Source organism: Nicotiana sylvestris, chromosome 9, assembly GCF_000393655.2.
Source record: "Nicotiana sylvestris chromosome 9, ASM39365v2, whole genome shotgun sequence".
Classification (NCBI taxonomy): domain Eukaryota; kingdom Viridiplantae; phylum Streptophyta; class Magnoliopsida; order Solanales; family Solanaceae; genus Nicotiana; species Nicotiana sylvestris.
In genome coordinates this window covers 47,494,478-47,513,305 of record NC_091065.1, presented here as the reverse complement: position 1 = coordinate 47,513,305, position 18,828 = coordinate 47,494,478, and the positions used below count along the sequence as shown (strand labels likewise).

Sequence of the window (18,828 nt, the reverse complement as noted above, 5' to 3'; positions counted from 1 at the left end):
TGAAAATGGAAGTTCCTCTAGTACCTTGGTTGGAACATAAGGACCATCGCATATGATATCTCATAACTCACAATCCTCAGCCATGATAAAATTGTGCATTCTTGTTTTCTACCACCCATAGTATTGTCCATTGAACTTGGGTGGTCGGTATGTAGATTGACCTTCTTCAAAATTTGGTGGAGCAATCATGAAGATCTTTCCTAGGTGTTAGCCTAATAGGAGGAACCTGCACTGATACCAATTGTTAGTTTGTATGAGTCCAAACAGTAGAGTACCTGGTCCTCTACAAGATTCTGCTGAGAATGCTAATAAAACAGTACGTAAATAAGGCAGAAAATTTTTACGTGGAAAAATCTCACATAAGGGGATAAAAAAATCACGACCTACACCTATAGGCTTTCAACTTTACTAACTTGTAAAAAACCTATTACAAGCCATATTGCAATGACTGCATTACAAAGAATTTACTCAATTAACTTGTGGTACTCTTACCACAAGCCACTTTGTGACTTCCTAGTTACAAAGACTTTTACTAACTTGTGATACTCTCACTACAAGCCACTTTGTAACTCTACAGTTACAAAGACTTTTGTTTATGACTAAACCTAGTCACAACATAAACTCAAGGAGTTTACTGATTTACAAGAGGGTTCCTAATCAAACGCTTCTAGCTAAGCAGTTTAGGAGATACAATAAGTACAATCACAAAGTTACAACTCAACTAGGATAACAACAAGCTATCTTTTAGGAATTGGTCCGTAGTTGCGTTCAACTTTGTTCTTTAAGCTTGTGAGGATTGATTTCTCTGTTTTTGGCTAGAAACTTGAATAAGAAATTGAAACATTCAAGTGATATTTTGTGTAAACTCATTGTAGATACACCTTGATCACATCACTTGAAATGATGTGAGCACTTTAGTTGGTCAGAGAATGAATGGGCACTGGACAGTGCAGTGCGACAGAAATAGTACAATCAGTCACTTCATTTCCAGCTGTGACCAATTGACTTTATGCTGTGATGAGGAAACAACAAGGGTATCAGTTCCTTGTTTGGGTTCTTAGCTCCTGAAGCTGTAGCAGTTCACCTATAGCTGAAATTCGTTAAACTTGCAGTATAGTCCGAGTAGTTCAGGTTCCCTATCTGGTTCTTAACAGTAAGTTTGTTAGATCGTCAAAACATAAGGCAAGATCATTTAAAACCTATCAAAGTCACATATTGCCAAAACATTTTGATAACATCTACCCTTTCCTCTTCCTATGTAAACAATCTGTTGATTAGCTGGAATAACATCATGTACTAATGTCCCATCTAGTGCACCTATTGCTCCCTGCCAATACATAAAATTAAGTTAAAAGTAAAGAAAAAAAATTATTTTTTTGTGAAATTCTATAAAAATAATATGACAAAAAATACCTTAAAAATTCTTCGTAACCTGTTATTAGCACAAGGAATATTCAGATTCGTATCAAATATAGTAGGTGTTATCATCTCATTTGCAAACTTCATCATTGCATCAAGAACCTCATGAAAGTACTTGTGAACCGATTGCAATGAATGTTGAAATCTTCTCTTAATAACCACAAAACGCTCGTTATGTCCTATAATAGTAAAGAAAATAGCTATCTTCTCTTTGACAGATATATGTTTACTATCTGTAAGCCATCCATTGTGCCTAAAATGCTGACATAGCCGAACATATACATCACGTGACATGTGCATTAATTCTATATATTGTCGACTAGTGCCAACAATAATTCTAAGGTATACTTTTGACCAGATAAAGACGATGTTAAATCCTTATTTCTTTTATCATACTCCAGTTTATAATTGTTTCTATGCCAATATAAGTACATCAACAATAATATCTGATCATCGATACCATGTCCAATCTGCTTAACAAGGAGAAATACAATAAACAATAGTAAGCATAATATGGTATATATTTTACAAACATAAAAAATAACAGAAGCAAAATAAAATAATTATAAAAATTTATTTTGTACTCATCAAGCATAACAAGACACCAAAAAGTGTATTTCACGAACAAAACATGTTCAATAAGTATAAAATAGTATCACAAAGTTCCATAATAATACTAGCTGGAAACAAATAAAGAAAATGTTCCACAAAATCAACATCTAATATTTATTCCAGCTAATTAGAGAAATTAAAGCATTCCCCTTTTTTTCCCCATGGCTTTGACCCAACTCTCCAACTTGTCGACCTCTGTCATTTGTATCCATGCTTGCCTATAGCTATCACCTTCACAAAGTATACTAACTGTTACGCGGCGCCTTCCTGAGATTCCTTGGAAGGGCGACGTAAGGCTAAGCAACTGATGTCAGTGCAGTTGCTGTCCGCCAACTGAGGTCCCCTCCGTACGCTAGACTAGATTGTCAGTGCCGTACGGGAAAACCAATGTCAAGAGAAATTGAGAGAACAGGAATGAGAATTGAGAATGAAAGAAAGCTTGATTGCATTAATGAAAGCTATTACAGAAAGGAAATGCGGTGTCGAGGGGGAGAGACACCAGTACAGAGAATTGTTTGCTTGCTAGAAAGTTTTGATTGTTTGGTCCCCCTTAATAATGCTTAAAAAAATAATCCAAAGCTACAAGACTAGACTTGATTAAGCTAGAGAAACATAATGAAATTACATGGAATAAAACTACTCTATATTTACAATGAAAAAGACTTAGTTTGCTATAAGGCAGAAAACAGGGCCGTTGTCGGCAGCATAGTCTTTGGCATCAGGATCTGCGCGCGCGGCATTGTCTGCGCGCGCGGCGCTGTTGGCATCTGCCTGCGGTTGGGCGCTGGCGAGGGATATCGGTGGGGCGACAGAGGCACATGCGCGCTTGTCACTTGGCGCGACCAAGACCACGGGGCCGTCCGTGGCGCTAGGCATTGGAAGGCTTGCTAGGACGCCACGGGGCGCGCCCAAGGGGTCATGGGGCACGGCTGGAAAGCCGCCCATGACATTCTCCCCCACCTGAGTTGGCGACGTCCTCGGCGCCTTACTTGCAAGATAATCTTCAATTAGGCTCTTGTAGGCTTTGAGGTTTGTTCCCCTCTCCCAAGTGTTCTCCTCTGTATCACAGCCCTGCCATTTCACCAAGAACTCCTGGTGATCTTTCCTTGAGGCATGAATCACTCTATCATCAAGGATAGCTTCAACACGCCTTTTCCCGGTTGAATTGGGCCCTCGAATACTGGGTATTGTGAGCTGGCTCCTTGAAGGATCCTCTGTATCTTCCCGAAAAGGTTTCAGGAGGCTGACATGAAAAACAGGATGAATTTTCCACCAAGCTGGGGTATCCACCCGGTATGCAACTTTCCCAATACGCCTTTCAATGGACAAGGGTCCAATATATTTTTGCAATAAGCGAGGGTCATGGACCCCTGCAAATAAGTAACGTTTTGGAATTTTGACCATCACTTTGTCTCCTACTTGGTATTCAACAAAGCGACGATTCTGATCAGCATGCCTCTTCATCCGCTTTTGAGCCTTGACAAGATAGCTCCGCACTATCTCCAAATTTTGCTTCCACTCTTTAGAGAAGCTAGCAGCTCGAGGAGATTTAGACATATTTGGTGCATTGACGGTGTGTGGGAGTAGCGGTTGCTGTCCGGTAACAATTTCAAAAGCGCTTTTGTTTGTACTAGAGCTCTTTTGTGAATTGAAACACAGTTGAGCAGCATCCAGAAGCTTCACCCAATTCTTCTGCGATCCGGTTACAAAATGACGCAAATATTCCTCCAACATACCATTGAACCGCTCCGTCTGGCCATCAGATTGCGGATGAAAACTTGAGCTGTGATTCAGCTTCGACCCAAGACACTTAAAGAGTTGGGTCCAAAAGTTGCTAGTGAAGCGTGAGTCACGATCACTAACAATATCTTTGGGTAGGCCCCAATATTTGACGACATGAGAGAAGAAGAGTCGAGCTGTATCTTCTGCTGATATATATTGTGGGGCAGCAATAAAGGTAGCATATTTGGAAAACCGATCTACCACAACCAAGATAGTTGTTAGATCTCCGACCTTGGGCAATCCGGTGATGAAATCCAGGGAAACACTTTCCCAAGGTCTCTTTGGGACAGCTAGTGGTTCCAAGAGTCCCGCCTGTGTTAAGCGGTCTGACTTGTCCTTCTGGCATACTAGACAAGTCTTCACATACTGAGCAACGTCATCGGCCATTTGAGGCCAATAATATGCACGGCGAAGTAACGCCATGGTGCGTTCTTCACCGGGATGGCCGGCCCACAGAGTATCATGACATTCCGCTAGAAGAGTCCTTCGTAGATCTCCTCCTTTAGGAACATAAAGTCGGTTCCCTTTCACTTTCAGAAAACCATCTTCCATGTAGAACTGGCGAGTCTTGCCTTGTCCTACCAAATCAACCAAATACTGTGAAGCAGGATCTCTGATGAGTAGATCTTGTATCTGGTCCTTGATGGAGGTGGCTACCTCGCTCCCCCTTAGGGTGGCGAGTAAGCACACTGATGCTAGATCAGCTCTCCGACTGAGCGCATCAGCAACATGATTGGTCTTCCCACTTCGGTATTCCAGGTTGAAGTGGAATTCAGCTAGGAGTTCCTGCCACCTGGCCTGTCGACCATTCAACTTCGGCTGGGTCATGAAATGGCTAACAGCTGTGTTGTCTGTCTTGACCACGAACGGGGTTCCCAGCAGATAGTGCCTCCAGAGGCGCAAGCAGTGGACGACAGCCAATAATTCTTTCTCATGGGCGGCATAGCGCCGCTCTGCATCTTTTAGCTTCCGGCTCTCGTACGCCACAGGATGCCCTTCTTGTAGCAAGACGCCACCGAGGGCATAGTCAGATGCATCTGTTTGTACTTCGAATGGCTTGGCCAGATCAGGAAGGGCCAAGACGGGGCTACTAGACATAGCCGCTTTCAATGCGTTAAAGGCCTCCGCTCGCTTGGGTCCCCATTCCCAAGGCGTGATCTTCTTGAGGAGTTCTGTCAATGGTACTGCAATGAGGGAGTAGTTTTTCACGAATCGCCGATAGAAATTGCATAGACCAAGGAACGCCCTCAAGGCGTGGATATCCTTAGGTGGCGGCCAATCTGTGATTGCCTGAATCTTCTGCTGGTCCATCTTGATCCGCCCTTCCCCAATGACATGTCCGAGGAAGTCAATTTGCTTTTGAGCAAAGGAGCACTTAGATAGCTTCGCATATAGTTCATGCTCCCGCAATCGAGCTAGGACCTTCCGCAAGTGCATCAGGTGTTCCTCCAATGTTTGGCTATATACCACAATGTCATCCAAGTAGACCACCACGAATTCATCAATGTACTCCCGGAAGACTTGGTTCATCAAAGTGCAAAATGTAGCTGGGGCGTTAGTCAAGCCGAATGGCATAACTAGGAAATCGTACGACCCATATCTTGTCACACAGGTCGTCTTGTGCTCATCACCCTCTGCAATCCGAACTTGCCAATAACCTGTCTTCAGGTCTATTTTGGTGAACACTGTCGCACCACCCAGTCTATCGAACAAGTCTGCCATTAACGGAATAGGGTACTTGTTCTTCACAGTAATTTTGTTTAGAGCCCGATAGTCCACACAGAGTCGTAGACTACCATCATGTTTCTTTTGGAATAGCACAGGGGACCCGTATGGGGATTTGGAGGGCACGATAATCCCTGTGTCTAGCATTTCCGTCAATTGTCTCCGAAGTTCGGTGAGTTCGGGTTGTGACATTCTGTAAGGCGCCCGGGCAGGTGGCTTCGCGCCCGGCACCAGCTCAATTTCATGATCCACAGTGCGCCTAGGCGGTAGTCGCTTTGGCATGTCTTGTGGCATGACATCTTCAAACTCTAGTAGTAGCTCCTTCACGGGTTCAGGAATGGGACCCGAGGAGCATTCTACATCTTCGATGCAGAGGGTTGCCAGGAACGTAGGTTCGTTTCTTTTGACCCCCTTCTTCAACTGCAAGGCCGAGATGTTTTCAACGGCCATCTTCATGGGCATGCACGGGATAACGCAGGGCTTGGCCCCGTTTGCTCCCATCATCAGTAACATGTCAGCATACGGTACAGGCATGGTGTTGGTTTGCCTCAGGAATTCCAATCCAACTATCAACTCGAAGTCATCTATGATCACCACGCGCAAGTTGAATTTTCCTTCGTAAGGGCCAAGCTTCATCGGTACTTCTTTGGCTATTCCACCCACTGGCTGGGGAGGTGAGTTGATAGCCTTGACACGGCCTCTACCTTTCCCTACGACTAGACCAAGGCGCTCCACCTGAGTCGAGGCTAAGTAGTTGTGGGTAGCACCCGTGTCTACCATGGCCCGAATGGGCTTGCCATTCACCTTCATCTCAACGAACATTAAGGTCCTCTCGTGCTTAAGAGGAGTCTCATCATCCGCCTTCTTTTTCCCTTTCTTGGTGACGGGACATGGGTCCTTCTTCTTACGGATACCAGCACTAGTCTCTGCTAATGCCTCAGAAATGGAGCCAACAATTGCATTGAAGGCACCTACGGGTTCAGTCTGATCCGCATCGTCTGAATCGTCATCTGTCCCATCATCAAAAGTCTGATGGGCATTCATCTGTGCATGTGGGCACTCATTGTTCCAATGTGGTCCGCCACAATGACGGCACCCTGAAGGAGGCTTCCTCCCCCGATCATTGTTGTTAGATGCAGCACTGTTGCTGCCTGTGGAGGGAGCCTTAGGTTTGGTTGAGTTCCGATCTCCCCCACTTCTGCTAGGGCCACCATTGCTAGACTGGCCCCCTTTGAATCCCGCTCGGGTAGGCGGTTGAGGCCTATCCTTCCGAGCTTCCATTTGATAGTCCCCAAGGCATTCAGCTGCTTGGATCGCCTTGGGCAGGGTATCTACCCGTTGCCTTTGTAGCTCCTTACGGGCATAAGGTTTCAGCCCTTCTAGGAAAGTGAAGAGCTTGTCTTTGTCCCCCATGTCGCGTATGCTTAGCATGAGCGCGGAGAATTCCCGCTCGTAGTCCCGCACAGATTTGGTCTGACGGAGCTCCCGTAGCTTTCTCCTTGAATTGTATTCAACATTTTCGGGGAAGAATTGTAGGCGGATGGCTGCCTTCAGTTCTGCCCATGTTTCGAGAGCATCTTCACCGGCCTTGATGGCTTCGTATTTCACCCGCCACCAGAGTTTAGCATCACCCTGAAGATACATGGCAGCAGTTGCTACCTTCTTGGCTTCTTCTAGGCCCCCAACAGCATCAAAATATTGTTCGACATCAAAAATGAAGTTCTCCACTTCCTTGGCATTCCTAGCTCCACTGTATGGCTTTGGCTCAGGAATTTTCAGTTTTTGTGTCGCGGAGGTGGGGTTTGCAGCGCCCCCGACCTGGTTTCCACTGCCTCGCAGTAGGCCCTGTAAGGCAGTATTGACAACATTGAGCTTGTCTGTCAAGTCGTCAATAGTTTGTTGCATGGCAGTCACCCTATCTGCCTCTTGTGCCCTGTAAGCTAAATCCTCGGCACGCTCCTGTTGGAGTCCCTCGAATTTGCCAAAAATTTCGGCTGCCTCTGTGGCTGCCGTTTGCCGATCTCCCTCGGAGTCACGACTGATGTTTTCTATGTCAACTTCGGCCTGGAGCACCCTGCGGTCCAGGTCATCCAACCTTTGCCCTAGGCTGGTTCTTAGTTCAGGCACCGTATCCATGATGGGCAGTAATCCGTCAACCGTCTGTTCAAGGGCCGCAATGCGGTCCCCATGATTCACCATGGTCAGAAATGGTGGTAATGGCAATGCGTTCCCTCGTCCGATGTCGAGCCTAGGCTCTGATACCAACTGTTACGCGGCGCCTTCCTGAGATTCCTTGGAAGGGCGACGTAAGGCTAAGCAACTGATGTCAGTGCAGTTGCTGTCCGCCAACTGAGGTCCCCTCCGTACGCTAGACTAGATTGTCAGTGCCGTACGGGAAAACCAATGTCAAGAGAAATTGAGAGAACAGGAATGAGAATTGAGAATGAAAGAAAGCTTGATTGCATTAATGAAAGCTATTACAGAAAGGAAATGCGGTGTCGAGGGGGAGAGACACCAGTACAGAGAATTGTTTGCTTGCTAGAAAGTTTTGATTGTTTGGTCCCCCTTAATAATGCTTAAAAAAATAATCCAAAGCTACAAGACTAGACTTGATTAAGCTAGAGAAACATAATGAAATTACATGGAATAAAACTACTCTATATTTACAATGAAAAAGACTTAGTTTGCTATAAGGCAGAAAACAGGGCCGTTGTCGGCAGCATAGTCTTTGGCATCAGGATCTGCGCGCGCGGCATTGTCTGCGCGCGCGGCGCTGTTGGCATCTGCCTGCGGTTGGGCGCTGGCGAGGGATATCGGTGGGGCGACAGAGGCACATGCGCGCTTGTCACTTGGCGCGACCAAGACCACGGGGCCGTCCGTGGCGCTAGGCATTGGAAGGCTTGCTAGGACGCCACGGGGCGCGCCCAAGGGGTCATGGGGCACGGCTGGAAAGCCGCCCATGACATAACATATGCACTATATAATGGTTCTTCCCATGCAAGTCCCTCTAATTTCATCATGCATTCCTCAACATTAGGTGCGCTATTTTTTTTTAATCAGTAGCTCCAAAGCAGTACTCATCATATCATCAATTTCCAATTGAGACGATGTAATTTTTCTTTTCTTTCCTGTATTTTTCCTTTCTACTAGAACTGCAGAATTATATTAGTTCTATCATTTTTGTCACCAAGTAGATCTTCAACATCATCAAGTGTATTTTTATCTATATTAGTAGATAAATTTGAGACTCTAGGCCGGAGATTTGTACAACTTGGATTCTTAAGTGCTTTACAGATCCGGAAAGGGTAGAGGTGAAGTCTTCAGTGTCTTAGTTTTTGGATGAGCCTATATCTAAATATATAAGATCACACTCTTAGTATACACGTCAAACCATTTTTCTACAGAAAAAAAGAAGAATAATTTACTAAATAATGAACTAACCTTTATGTACTCATCCCACTCACTAATAGACATTAGAATGGTATTGGTTGCTGGATCATAAATATTGCCAGTTTTTTTAGTTATTGGCACTCACTGGTAGACATTAGAATGGTATTAGATAATCATAATGATTCTTCATCTGCTTTTGGGTAACATTAAAACCATGAGAAGTCTCACCAAAGCTAGCTTAATCTTGTTCCATAAATCCGGCTTCAAACTACTTCCAAGTCTCCCGTTTAAGGATACTTTTTGAATACAAGTTTCTAAAAAAAATTTTACTACATCCATATTTCTCCAACTCACTTATTGATTTTCACTAGATTCCATATCTGAAATATAAAACTCTAATGATCATTGCAAATTGACTAACATTTAAGACTGCACCAAGCACGCAAGAGGAACATACCTTGTCACGGAAAACATTCACTAGTACATTCACAAAACAGTCTAGCAAGTCACAAAAGTTAAGAACTTCCACAGATTAACAAGCAGCTGATATGCCTAAACTATTTGAGAGTTCCATAAATCTGAAACAATCACTAAGAAAGTATACCAATTATGCTCAATTCTTTAGTGTTCAGGCATCGTACTGTTCGTCCATGTCACGACATCAAAACCAACCCAGTCATGATGGCGCCTATCATGGAACTAGGCCAGCCGACACAATTCCAAAACCAATCAATATTTTCATTCTTAGGATAAAATCAAAGCTATTTAACAATAAACCTTTATAAAGTGCTTAAAATAGAAAAACAATGCGGAAAGTCATTGAATACAACTAAGGGAGAATAAGGAGGGAGGAAAGCAAGGCTGTGATCGCCAGGCAGTTAACTTGCTAATTCCGATGAACCTGCCACTAAGTAATCAACACCCGCTACCGGGTTCAAAAATACCTGAATCTGCACACAAGGTGCAGGGAGTAATGTGAGTACGCCAACTCAGTAAGTAATAAAGTTAAATAAAGACCGAGTGCAGTGACGAGCATTTAAAATCATATACATCTCATAATATAAAGGCTCAGTGAAAATAACAAGGTTCAGATCAACAGTTAAATTTCGAACATCTCGTAAAAATTTCAATTTCAATGATAGTTGTTTAAAACATTTGTTCAACATTTTCATTAGAGGCTCAGTATAAAAAACAAAGTGAAAATAGTAATTTCATAAAAACAAGTCCATCGGGCAAACAATCACCCATATATATTTAGCACCTCAGGCAAGCTTCTCAGTCAATCGTGACTCAACTCTCATCAATCAACGCTCATACTCAGCACTCACGCTCAATAGGTACCTTATAATAACAGTTGCGGCGTACAACTCGATCCATAAATATATAGTCGATTGCGCTCACTGGGGGTGTGCAAACTCCGGAAGAATATATATATATCGCTGCGGCGTGCAGCCCGATCCATTATTATATAATCCTCACCAATAGGCCCTTGGCCTCTCTCAATCATCAACCTCACAAGTCACTCGAGCATTTCAGTGAAAAATTAGGGAACTCAGCCCAAACAACTTTCATATATTTAAAAACAAAGTAATGAAACTGAATCAGACAATAAATAGGTAAAAATCATGACTGAAGATACGCTTTCGAATCAAAACAGTGCGAGGATAGTAATAAAATACCCCTGAGGGTCCAAACAGTACGACACAAAGCCCCAAACATGATATTCAACCCAAGTTAACAGAGTCATTTCTAAAACACATAGATATCATATAGAGTTTATTAAAACATGCGACTTTACAATTGCCACGGAACGGGCCAAGTCATAGTCCCTACTGGTGCACGCACACACGCCCGTCACCTAGCATGTGCGTCACCTCATTTATCAAAATAGCACGAAATTCCAGGGTTTCATACCCTCAGTACTAGATTTACAATCATTACTTACCTCAAATCGGACGAAAATCTACACCGCGATGCTCTTGCGTCTCGACTCGGCCTCAAATCGCCCCGAATCTATCCAAAATCAGAATCATATCATCAATACATGCCAAAGGAACAAAACCCACACAAAAATTATCAAATTAGACCCAAAATCCCGAATTTGCTCACATTCGGCCCCCGGGCCCCCGTCTCGAAATCCAACAAAAATCACAAAACTAGAAACTCCTTTTACTCCCAAGTCTATACACACCAAAATCATCAAAATCGGACCCCAAATGGCCCCTCAAATCCCCAATTTGAACTATCTAATTTCAAGCGCTAATCTCCCAATTTCTTCTCAAATTTTTCCACTAATATCATGATTAAATAATGGAATAATCGCCATAAACACAAGATATAAGGCTCAAGTAGCTTACCAAGTCGCACCTGTGGTCCTCCATGCACCTGCGCCTCTTTTTCGCTCCTGCGGAGCTCGCACCTACGGTCCCCAATCCGCAGGTGCGGATATGACAGAAGCAGCAAGACCAGCTGCATTTTGTCAAGTTCAAACTTTCCGAAAACTATCCGAAATCATCCGGAGGCCCCCGGGACCTCAGCAAAAAATACGAACAAGTCACCTATCACCTTTCAAACTTATTCCAACCTTCGGAACCCTCAAAACAACACCAAAACACCAAATCACCCTCGGATTCAAGCCTAAGGATTTCCAAACTTCCGAATTTCGCAAACGATGTAAAAACCTATCAAATCTCATCCAAATGACCTGAAATTTTATACACACGTCACAAACGGCACAACAGACCTACTCTGACTTTCGGAATTCCATTCCGACCCTGATATCAAGATTTCTACTGCCAACCAGAAAACGCCAAATTTTCAATTCGGCCAATTCAAGCCTAATTCTACCATGGTCCTCCAAATTACATTTCGGATGCTATTCCAAGTCCAAAATCACCTAACGGAGCCAACCAAATCATAAAAATTCAAATCCGAGATCGAATACTAAAAAGTCAAAACTTGGTCAAATCTTTCAAATTTAAAGCTTCAAGTTGAGAATCTTTCTTATATATCTGTTCTGATTAACCTGAAGACCAAAACCGACGATTTACATAGGTCACAATACATCATACGGGGCTAGTCATGCCCGAGAACTGGTGAGGGAAGTATAAATACTCAAAACGACCGATCGGATCTTTACAGTCCAAAACCACAATTACGATCAAACCAAAAAGAATATTGATATATTTATTACAAAAGACAAGTATAACAGACTTCCTACCAAGAACTGGCAATCATCCATGGAGTCTACAACTCTCCATATTGTTTCCTTATGGCACCAGAAACTAAGTATTTATGATATTAATGACACAAATACCTTCAATTGGATAAACTCTATGAAAACTGACAATCTGACATGCTTGAGCGAAAGGCCTTGACAAACACAAACAGGACAATTAACAAAAAATAAAATACAGATATATACAGAAGCAAAGATAGATACCTTATCTTAATTAAGAATTAAGCAAATAGGCTAATTACAATATATATCTGTCTATACTATATTAAAAGCACGAAGATCCTTAGCGAAATATCGTTCGCCTTTTTAACCCTTTAAAAATATATTTCACATTGGATAGAATTGTAATTTAAAATATTTTCCTAATATTTAGGACTTTTAGGTCAACTAAAACTTTAATACTTAAATCTTTACATATTGAACTAGGTAAGAGGTCCTAATATTTAGAACTATTAATCTCACCCAACTAAAGATTTCCGAACGTTAATATTGTGGCTTACATTCGAGAACAAAATAAATAAGTCAATAACTTACATAAATGTTAACATTGAGGCTTAAGTTGTCTCCCTTTGTTTTTTGATATATTACTTAAAGTTAATTCAATGTTGATAACAAAATAAATAAGTAATCAAACTAATTTAACAAAAAAACTTCTTTGTATCAACTAATTAGTTAAAACCCAATTTAGATCTTCTCCAAATTCACCATATAAATTTGTTTCTTATTTGAAGAATGCAATATAAATGTAATTCCTTTCATGTTATAGTGAAATATTAAATACTGGGAAGAGATCATAATTAAAATTTGAATTAAAAAATTAAATTAGTCCCTTAAATATTTAGAAAAAAATAGTTAAGTTTTCGAATTAATTAATCATAAAAAGAACCCAATCATTTTCCAAGTAACTAATATTCAAGTTAAAGGATACCTAAAATCGTTTCCATAAGAATAGTATTGATGGTGAAAGAAAATTAGAAAAAAGAGCAAGTTAGAAATAATAAGGATGAAACAATAGAAGACAAAAAAAATTATAAATAAATTTCAATTAATCACATTTACCTACTTTTCTTTCTATTTTGCATTTATTCCAAAAATTACATTTACTTATTGTTTTTGACACATTAAGTCAATGAGACTAATAACTGTAATGAATCTATACACACAAAGATCCAAAAGTAAAAGGTCATATTATTTGTCCAAAATTGATAAATTTACAAACTTGTAACAATAAGGGTAAGACAGTAAAAGATAAAATATATCTAAATGAGTAAGCATTAATTGTTATTATTAATATTATTATTTTGCATTTATTCCAATAAATGAAAACTCCTTATATGTTTAACATATTAAGTTAATTGTTTAAAAAAAAATAAATTAATATTAGCCATTTTTGACTTTATATTGTAACTTGTCAAGTTTTTAGAGATAGCTAGGTGAGATTAGTATTCATTATTTTCAAGACTTACACCTTTTTTTATTTGTAACTTACACACATTATTTGATAATATCTATATTTTTTAAAATTATATATTCATTGATATCGATACACGTGCATTGCGCATACATTAAAGATTAGTATATATATAAAAGCCGTTAACCAACTTCCACTATCTTCTGGGAATCATGGATAGATCCCACAAACTGCATAATTATTTATATATCAGCTGCCACAATGCTGAGAAAAACTCCTTTTGTAACTAAAATCGCGAGGACTTGAGAAAAGAATCATATCTCTACCTTTCGTACAACTTAATTGAAAAGAATCATTCCTTCGATTGAAGTCCCTTTTTTTTTATAGGAAATACTTCACTGTTGGTATACCATGTGCTCGTGCCTATTTTTTAATTCTGTTATGATGTATTATATCTTTGACTAATTTTCATAGGTTATAAAAAGCCATTTTCGTAAGGAAAATTTAATGATCACAGTCAGTATGCCGAAGTAATATATGATGCAGTATCATAATTCCATAGACTCTCCTCATTAACAATCCCTAACTGCCTATGGAGTGGGAATATACCTTAGGTGCTCATACTCATAAATGCTTCAGATTTTCACAACAAAATTAGGGGGAAAATTCTATCTTGGACTCAACTCTAAAGTTTCTCATACAAATCCCATCATAGCAATTCTAATAAAAAGTCAAACTTTTCCCACTCCCCTTACCAAAGTATGTGTTAGAATTTATAATATTAAGTGAACTGAAGAAGAAGGAGAACAGAAATCAGAATATTAGATTATAAAATTCATACACACATGACTGTCCCGACTAAATTTTAATTCTTGTCTAGATATTACAACGACATTGAGAACGATCATACACATGGAATCCTATATTTTCAACAATTAAAATATTGTTCATCAAAGAGAGCCTATCTTACAATTCTAATACACCACATAATTCACAATATATAGATATTTATGAAGTTCCTTTGAACTTTAATGAATCAAATTTGGAGAACAAAATTTCACTGAGTTCTTTATAAAAACAAGCCGTCATAAAAAATATAATGAATATGACAAATTAATAGATGAAATACTTGTGAAAGTTTTGAAATCTTACCAGTTCAAAGTCTTCAGGGGGAAAGGATTTGGGTAGCCGACTGATAGTTGGAGAGAGAGAAGGAAAGAGAGGCCTGAAAAAAAAAAGAAGCGTTAAGTTTTGGGAAATATAAAAGCGTGTTTTAAAGGGTCTGGACGCTATTAAGACTAGGTTTAAGGGCTGGCCGATCCAGACCAGTTCAGACGCGAAAAAAACAAAAAAACAAATGCACTTAATGGGCTTAGATAAGGATCATTAAATTCAGACCCTCGTTAAGTGCAAACAAATGAGGCCTTAACCACTTGCTATCGGGGAGATAGGAAATACTTTACCTGTATCGAGCCACTTAATTACTTCTTTTTTTACCACTTCTTTCATGATTGGATTGAGGAGGCGTTGATGTTCCACACTAGGCTTGTGTCCCTTCTCCATGAGTATTTTGTGCATGCAGAATGCAGGGCTAATACCTTTTATATCAGACATCATCCAACAAATGGCATGTTTGTGGTCCCTCACAACCCTTAAGATTTTTTCTTCCTGCAATTCAGACAAATGAGAAAAAACAATCACAGATAAAGTGCTAGAATTTCTCAAATATGCATAATGAAGATGAGATAGTAAGGGTTTAAGCTCCAATTTTGGGGCCTCCTCATCTGAGGGTTTAGGAGGCGGGCCGATTGGCCTATCCTGAGGCTCAAATTAGGTTCTTTCTCTTATGTATTCGCACGATGCATCCAGAATGTACAACATCTCCTCAACCTCTTCTTCACGTTCTAAGTGATTGAACAACATCAATGCCTTTTCTAATGCATCTTTTTTAAACTCCCTTGGCTCTACGGCTAGTTCATTTATCTCCACCACCGAAATCATGGCCAAGTCCTCGTAATGACTAGGCAGTTGAATGGCTCGATATACATTGAAGAATGTTTCTTCATTGTCTACCCTCAGGATCATTTTACCTTCTCGGACTTTGATAATTGCATCTCTAGTTTCCAAAAGAGGTCGTCCCAAAATGATATGAACCAACTCATCAGCCATGTAATCTAGGATGATAAAATCTGCAGGATAAATAAACTTCCCAATTTGCAGCAAGACGTCCTCAATTAACCCGACAGATCTATCAACTAACTGTAGCAACATTGTGGTGGGTCTCGGAGCTCCTAAGCCCAATTGTTTGAACACTGACAACGGCATCAGATTTATACTTGCACCCAAACTACACAAGGCTCTACCCACATTAAATTCACCAATCCTCACAGTGATGGTAAAACTACCCGGATCCTTAAGCTTTTGTGGAAGCTTATGTTGAATCCTGGAAGTGCACTCCTTAGTAAGTACTACGGTCTCAAACTCGATTAACCTCATTTTATTTGCCACTATGTCCTTAATATATTTTGCATATTTTGGGACATCACGTAGCATGTCTATCAAAGGGATGTTCAAATGTATCTGCTTCAGCATATCTAGGAATTTGTGAAACATGTGGTCATCATTCTTCTTTCTCAATCTTTGAGGAAAAGGGGGTGTCACCCTCTCTGATTTTTACTCAGGCTCTGTTCTGTTTCTCCCATCTACCTCTATAGGTTTTGGCACTCTTTCTTCTTCGAGCCTAGATTGCTCTTTTTTCTTCTTAGGCACTTCTACCAACTTTCTCCCATTTCTCAACGTTACTGCATTGACTTGTGAATTTTTTTCTGTATCACTTGGAAGAGCTCCAGCAGGTCTACTATTCTGACTTTTAGCCATCTACCCAAACTGCCTCTCTAGATTTCTAAAATCTGTGCGCAATTGCTTATTGTATATCAAGAGCTTTTTCATCATATCAGTCAAACTCTCCTCTATTTGCTGTGGGGGTTGAGGTGGACGATTGTAATTGCCTGAGGCCTGACCCCAAGAGAAGTCAGGATGATTCCTCCAGTTCGGATTGGATGTGTTACCATATTGAGCATTTTGATTCATCGGCCCTCTAGCTTGTTTCCCCACGTAGTAGATGGATTCAGGATTCATGGGACATATGTCACTTGTGTGACCTTCACTCCATAACTCGTAGCAAGTAGACATCTTTTCACATATTGCATTTGTTGTGCTTGGTGCATTGTCGTTTTATTCATCTGATTCGCTAATCTCGCTATATCCGCCCTCATTGCTGAGAATTCATCAAGCTCGATCAAACCTGCTGTCTTTTGTTTAAGTACTCTTCGTGGTTCCCCATCTTCGTGCCATTTGTTATCATTAGCAGTGAAATTGTTTAGCAGGATCTGGATCTCACAATACGGTCTTGCCATGCAACTACCCCCACATGCTGAGTCAAAATTCATCTTTGATGCCTCGTCCAACCCATCAACGAAAGTGTGACCCAACACCTCATCAGTCTAACAATGGTGTGAGCAATCTCTTAGTAGCTTCTTTTATCTTTCCCAAGCTTGTCGAAGGGTCTCACCATCTCGTTATTGAAACCCCAGAATCTGGCTCCTCAGTGACTTTGTCTTCTTTGTGGAGAAAAACTTGATTAAGTATTTCCTTGCTAGATCATCCCAATTGTGGATTGAGTTCGCGGGCTCCTTTTGTAACCATTCCTTAGCTTCCCTCATCAGTGAAAAGGGAAACATTGTCAGCCTGACATAGTCTTTGGAAGTGTTCGGATAATTGTAAGTGTCTGTAATTTCCAAGAAGTTCTGAATGTGCTTCTGCGGGTCTTCATGAGATAGACCCACATATTTCCTTGTGGATTGAATAAGATGTACCATGTACTGTTTGAGTTCACAGTGACCCGTAATTTCAGTCTTCACAATCGCCTGAGGCATAAGAGCCAAATTGGGCCTTGAAGCTTCTATCACCGAACGCTCTTCATTACCTGCCATCTCTATTGGTTGTGGTTGAACTATGATGTCCAACTCTCTTTCAATTCTAGTTCTAGTTTCAACTTCCCTCCTCACTCTATGAAGTGTTCGTTCAATTTCAGGATCTAGAGGAAGGGGATTATTTGCCTTCTACTCCTATGCATTCAAGAGAAGAGCCTGCATTATCACAAATAAAGCAAGCTAAAAATTAAAACTTGAACAAATAATGAATAAAAGCTTAACTTAACTAAATAATCAATAACTATGTCCCCGGCAACGGCGCCAAAAACTTGTTGGTTTCCCAAGTACACGCAAGTATACGTGGCTGTCAAGTAATAAAGTGACTCGAAAGTAGGATGTCGAGCCCGCAGAGACTTAGATTGATCGTTAACTAAGCAAATTAAAATCAATTAATTGTCCAAGATATTTAAGAGTAATATTTTTCTATTAATCTACTATTGCGAAAATTAAACAAATAACAACTAAATTATCAAGAATGCAAATGTGTATGATGAGATTTTACTTCAGAGGAGATTAAAATTCCAGGGTTGTGGTTGGTTTATCAATCATATTAAGTTCAGTAATCACACTCGTTAATCCAGATTATCTATGGTTGCTAATTAATCGGATCGTTTATATGAATAGCATGTTCTCACAATACTACTCGCCTACCCACATATCAACCTTATATTCCTATGGTATTGAGTCTATCATGAACGAATATAATATGGCATTTAATTAAGCAAAACTGTTAAGTATATTTCTATCCTAACCGCCAAATCGTTCCCCGAGCCACGGGTTCCGAAATAAGCTCTTTCTAATCCCACTCTAATCTAAACACGGCTTTCCCAAGCATAGCATAGATAGTAGGGTGAATTGGTAGCTACAACAATTCACAAGTTAAAACTAGAATTAAAGAAACAACCACAAGATGATAATCCGAATTAACGAAGATGTAATTAATAAATGTTAATAATCATGTTAACCACAACCCTAGAATGTAGAGTGTTTAGCCACTCATGTTCGTAGTAACAATTTTCTAAGTATTTTGCATAAACAAATTACAAAAAAAAAAAAAAAAAAAGATAAAGGGATGAAGAACTCTATGATTTTCTCCTCCAAAAATTGTCCACGTGATGTTCTTGTCTCCGGTCGCCAAACTTATCTAAAAATGGTGTTTAATGACTATTTATATGTGTAGGGAAAAGACTCAAACGAACTAACCAAGTCCAAAACTAAGTAAAATACAAAATAGGCTTTAAAAATCCGGAACCAGCTCG

At 40.3% G+C, this 18,828-nt stretch overlaps 1 protein-coding gene and 1 long non-coding RNA gene across 2 annotated transcripts; both read right to left on the bottom strand.

Moving 5' to 3' along the window:
* Positions 1–9,507: 9,507 nt before the first annotated feature.
* LOC104212912 (uncharacterized) lies at positions 9,508–14,853 on the bottom strand. Its single transcript, XR_707470.2, has 3 exons — positions 14,730–14,853; positions 10,874–10,941; positions 9,508–9,878 (listed from the first exon to the last, which is right to left on the bottom strand). It is a non-coding gene; the product is annotated as an uncharacterized lncRNA (long non-coding RNA).
* Positions 14,854–15,407: 554 nt separating this feature from the next.
* Positions 15,408–16,169, bottom strand: LOC138877537 (uncharacterized). The gene has a single exon (XM_070157151.1). The coding sequence runs from the start codon at positions 16,167–16,169 to the stop codon at positions 15,408–15,410; it is 762 nt and encodes a 253-aa protein (XP_070013252.1).
* Between the last annotated feature and the right edge of the window lie 2,659 nt (positions 16,170–18,828).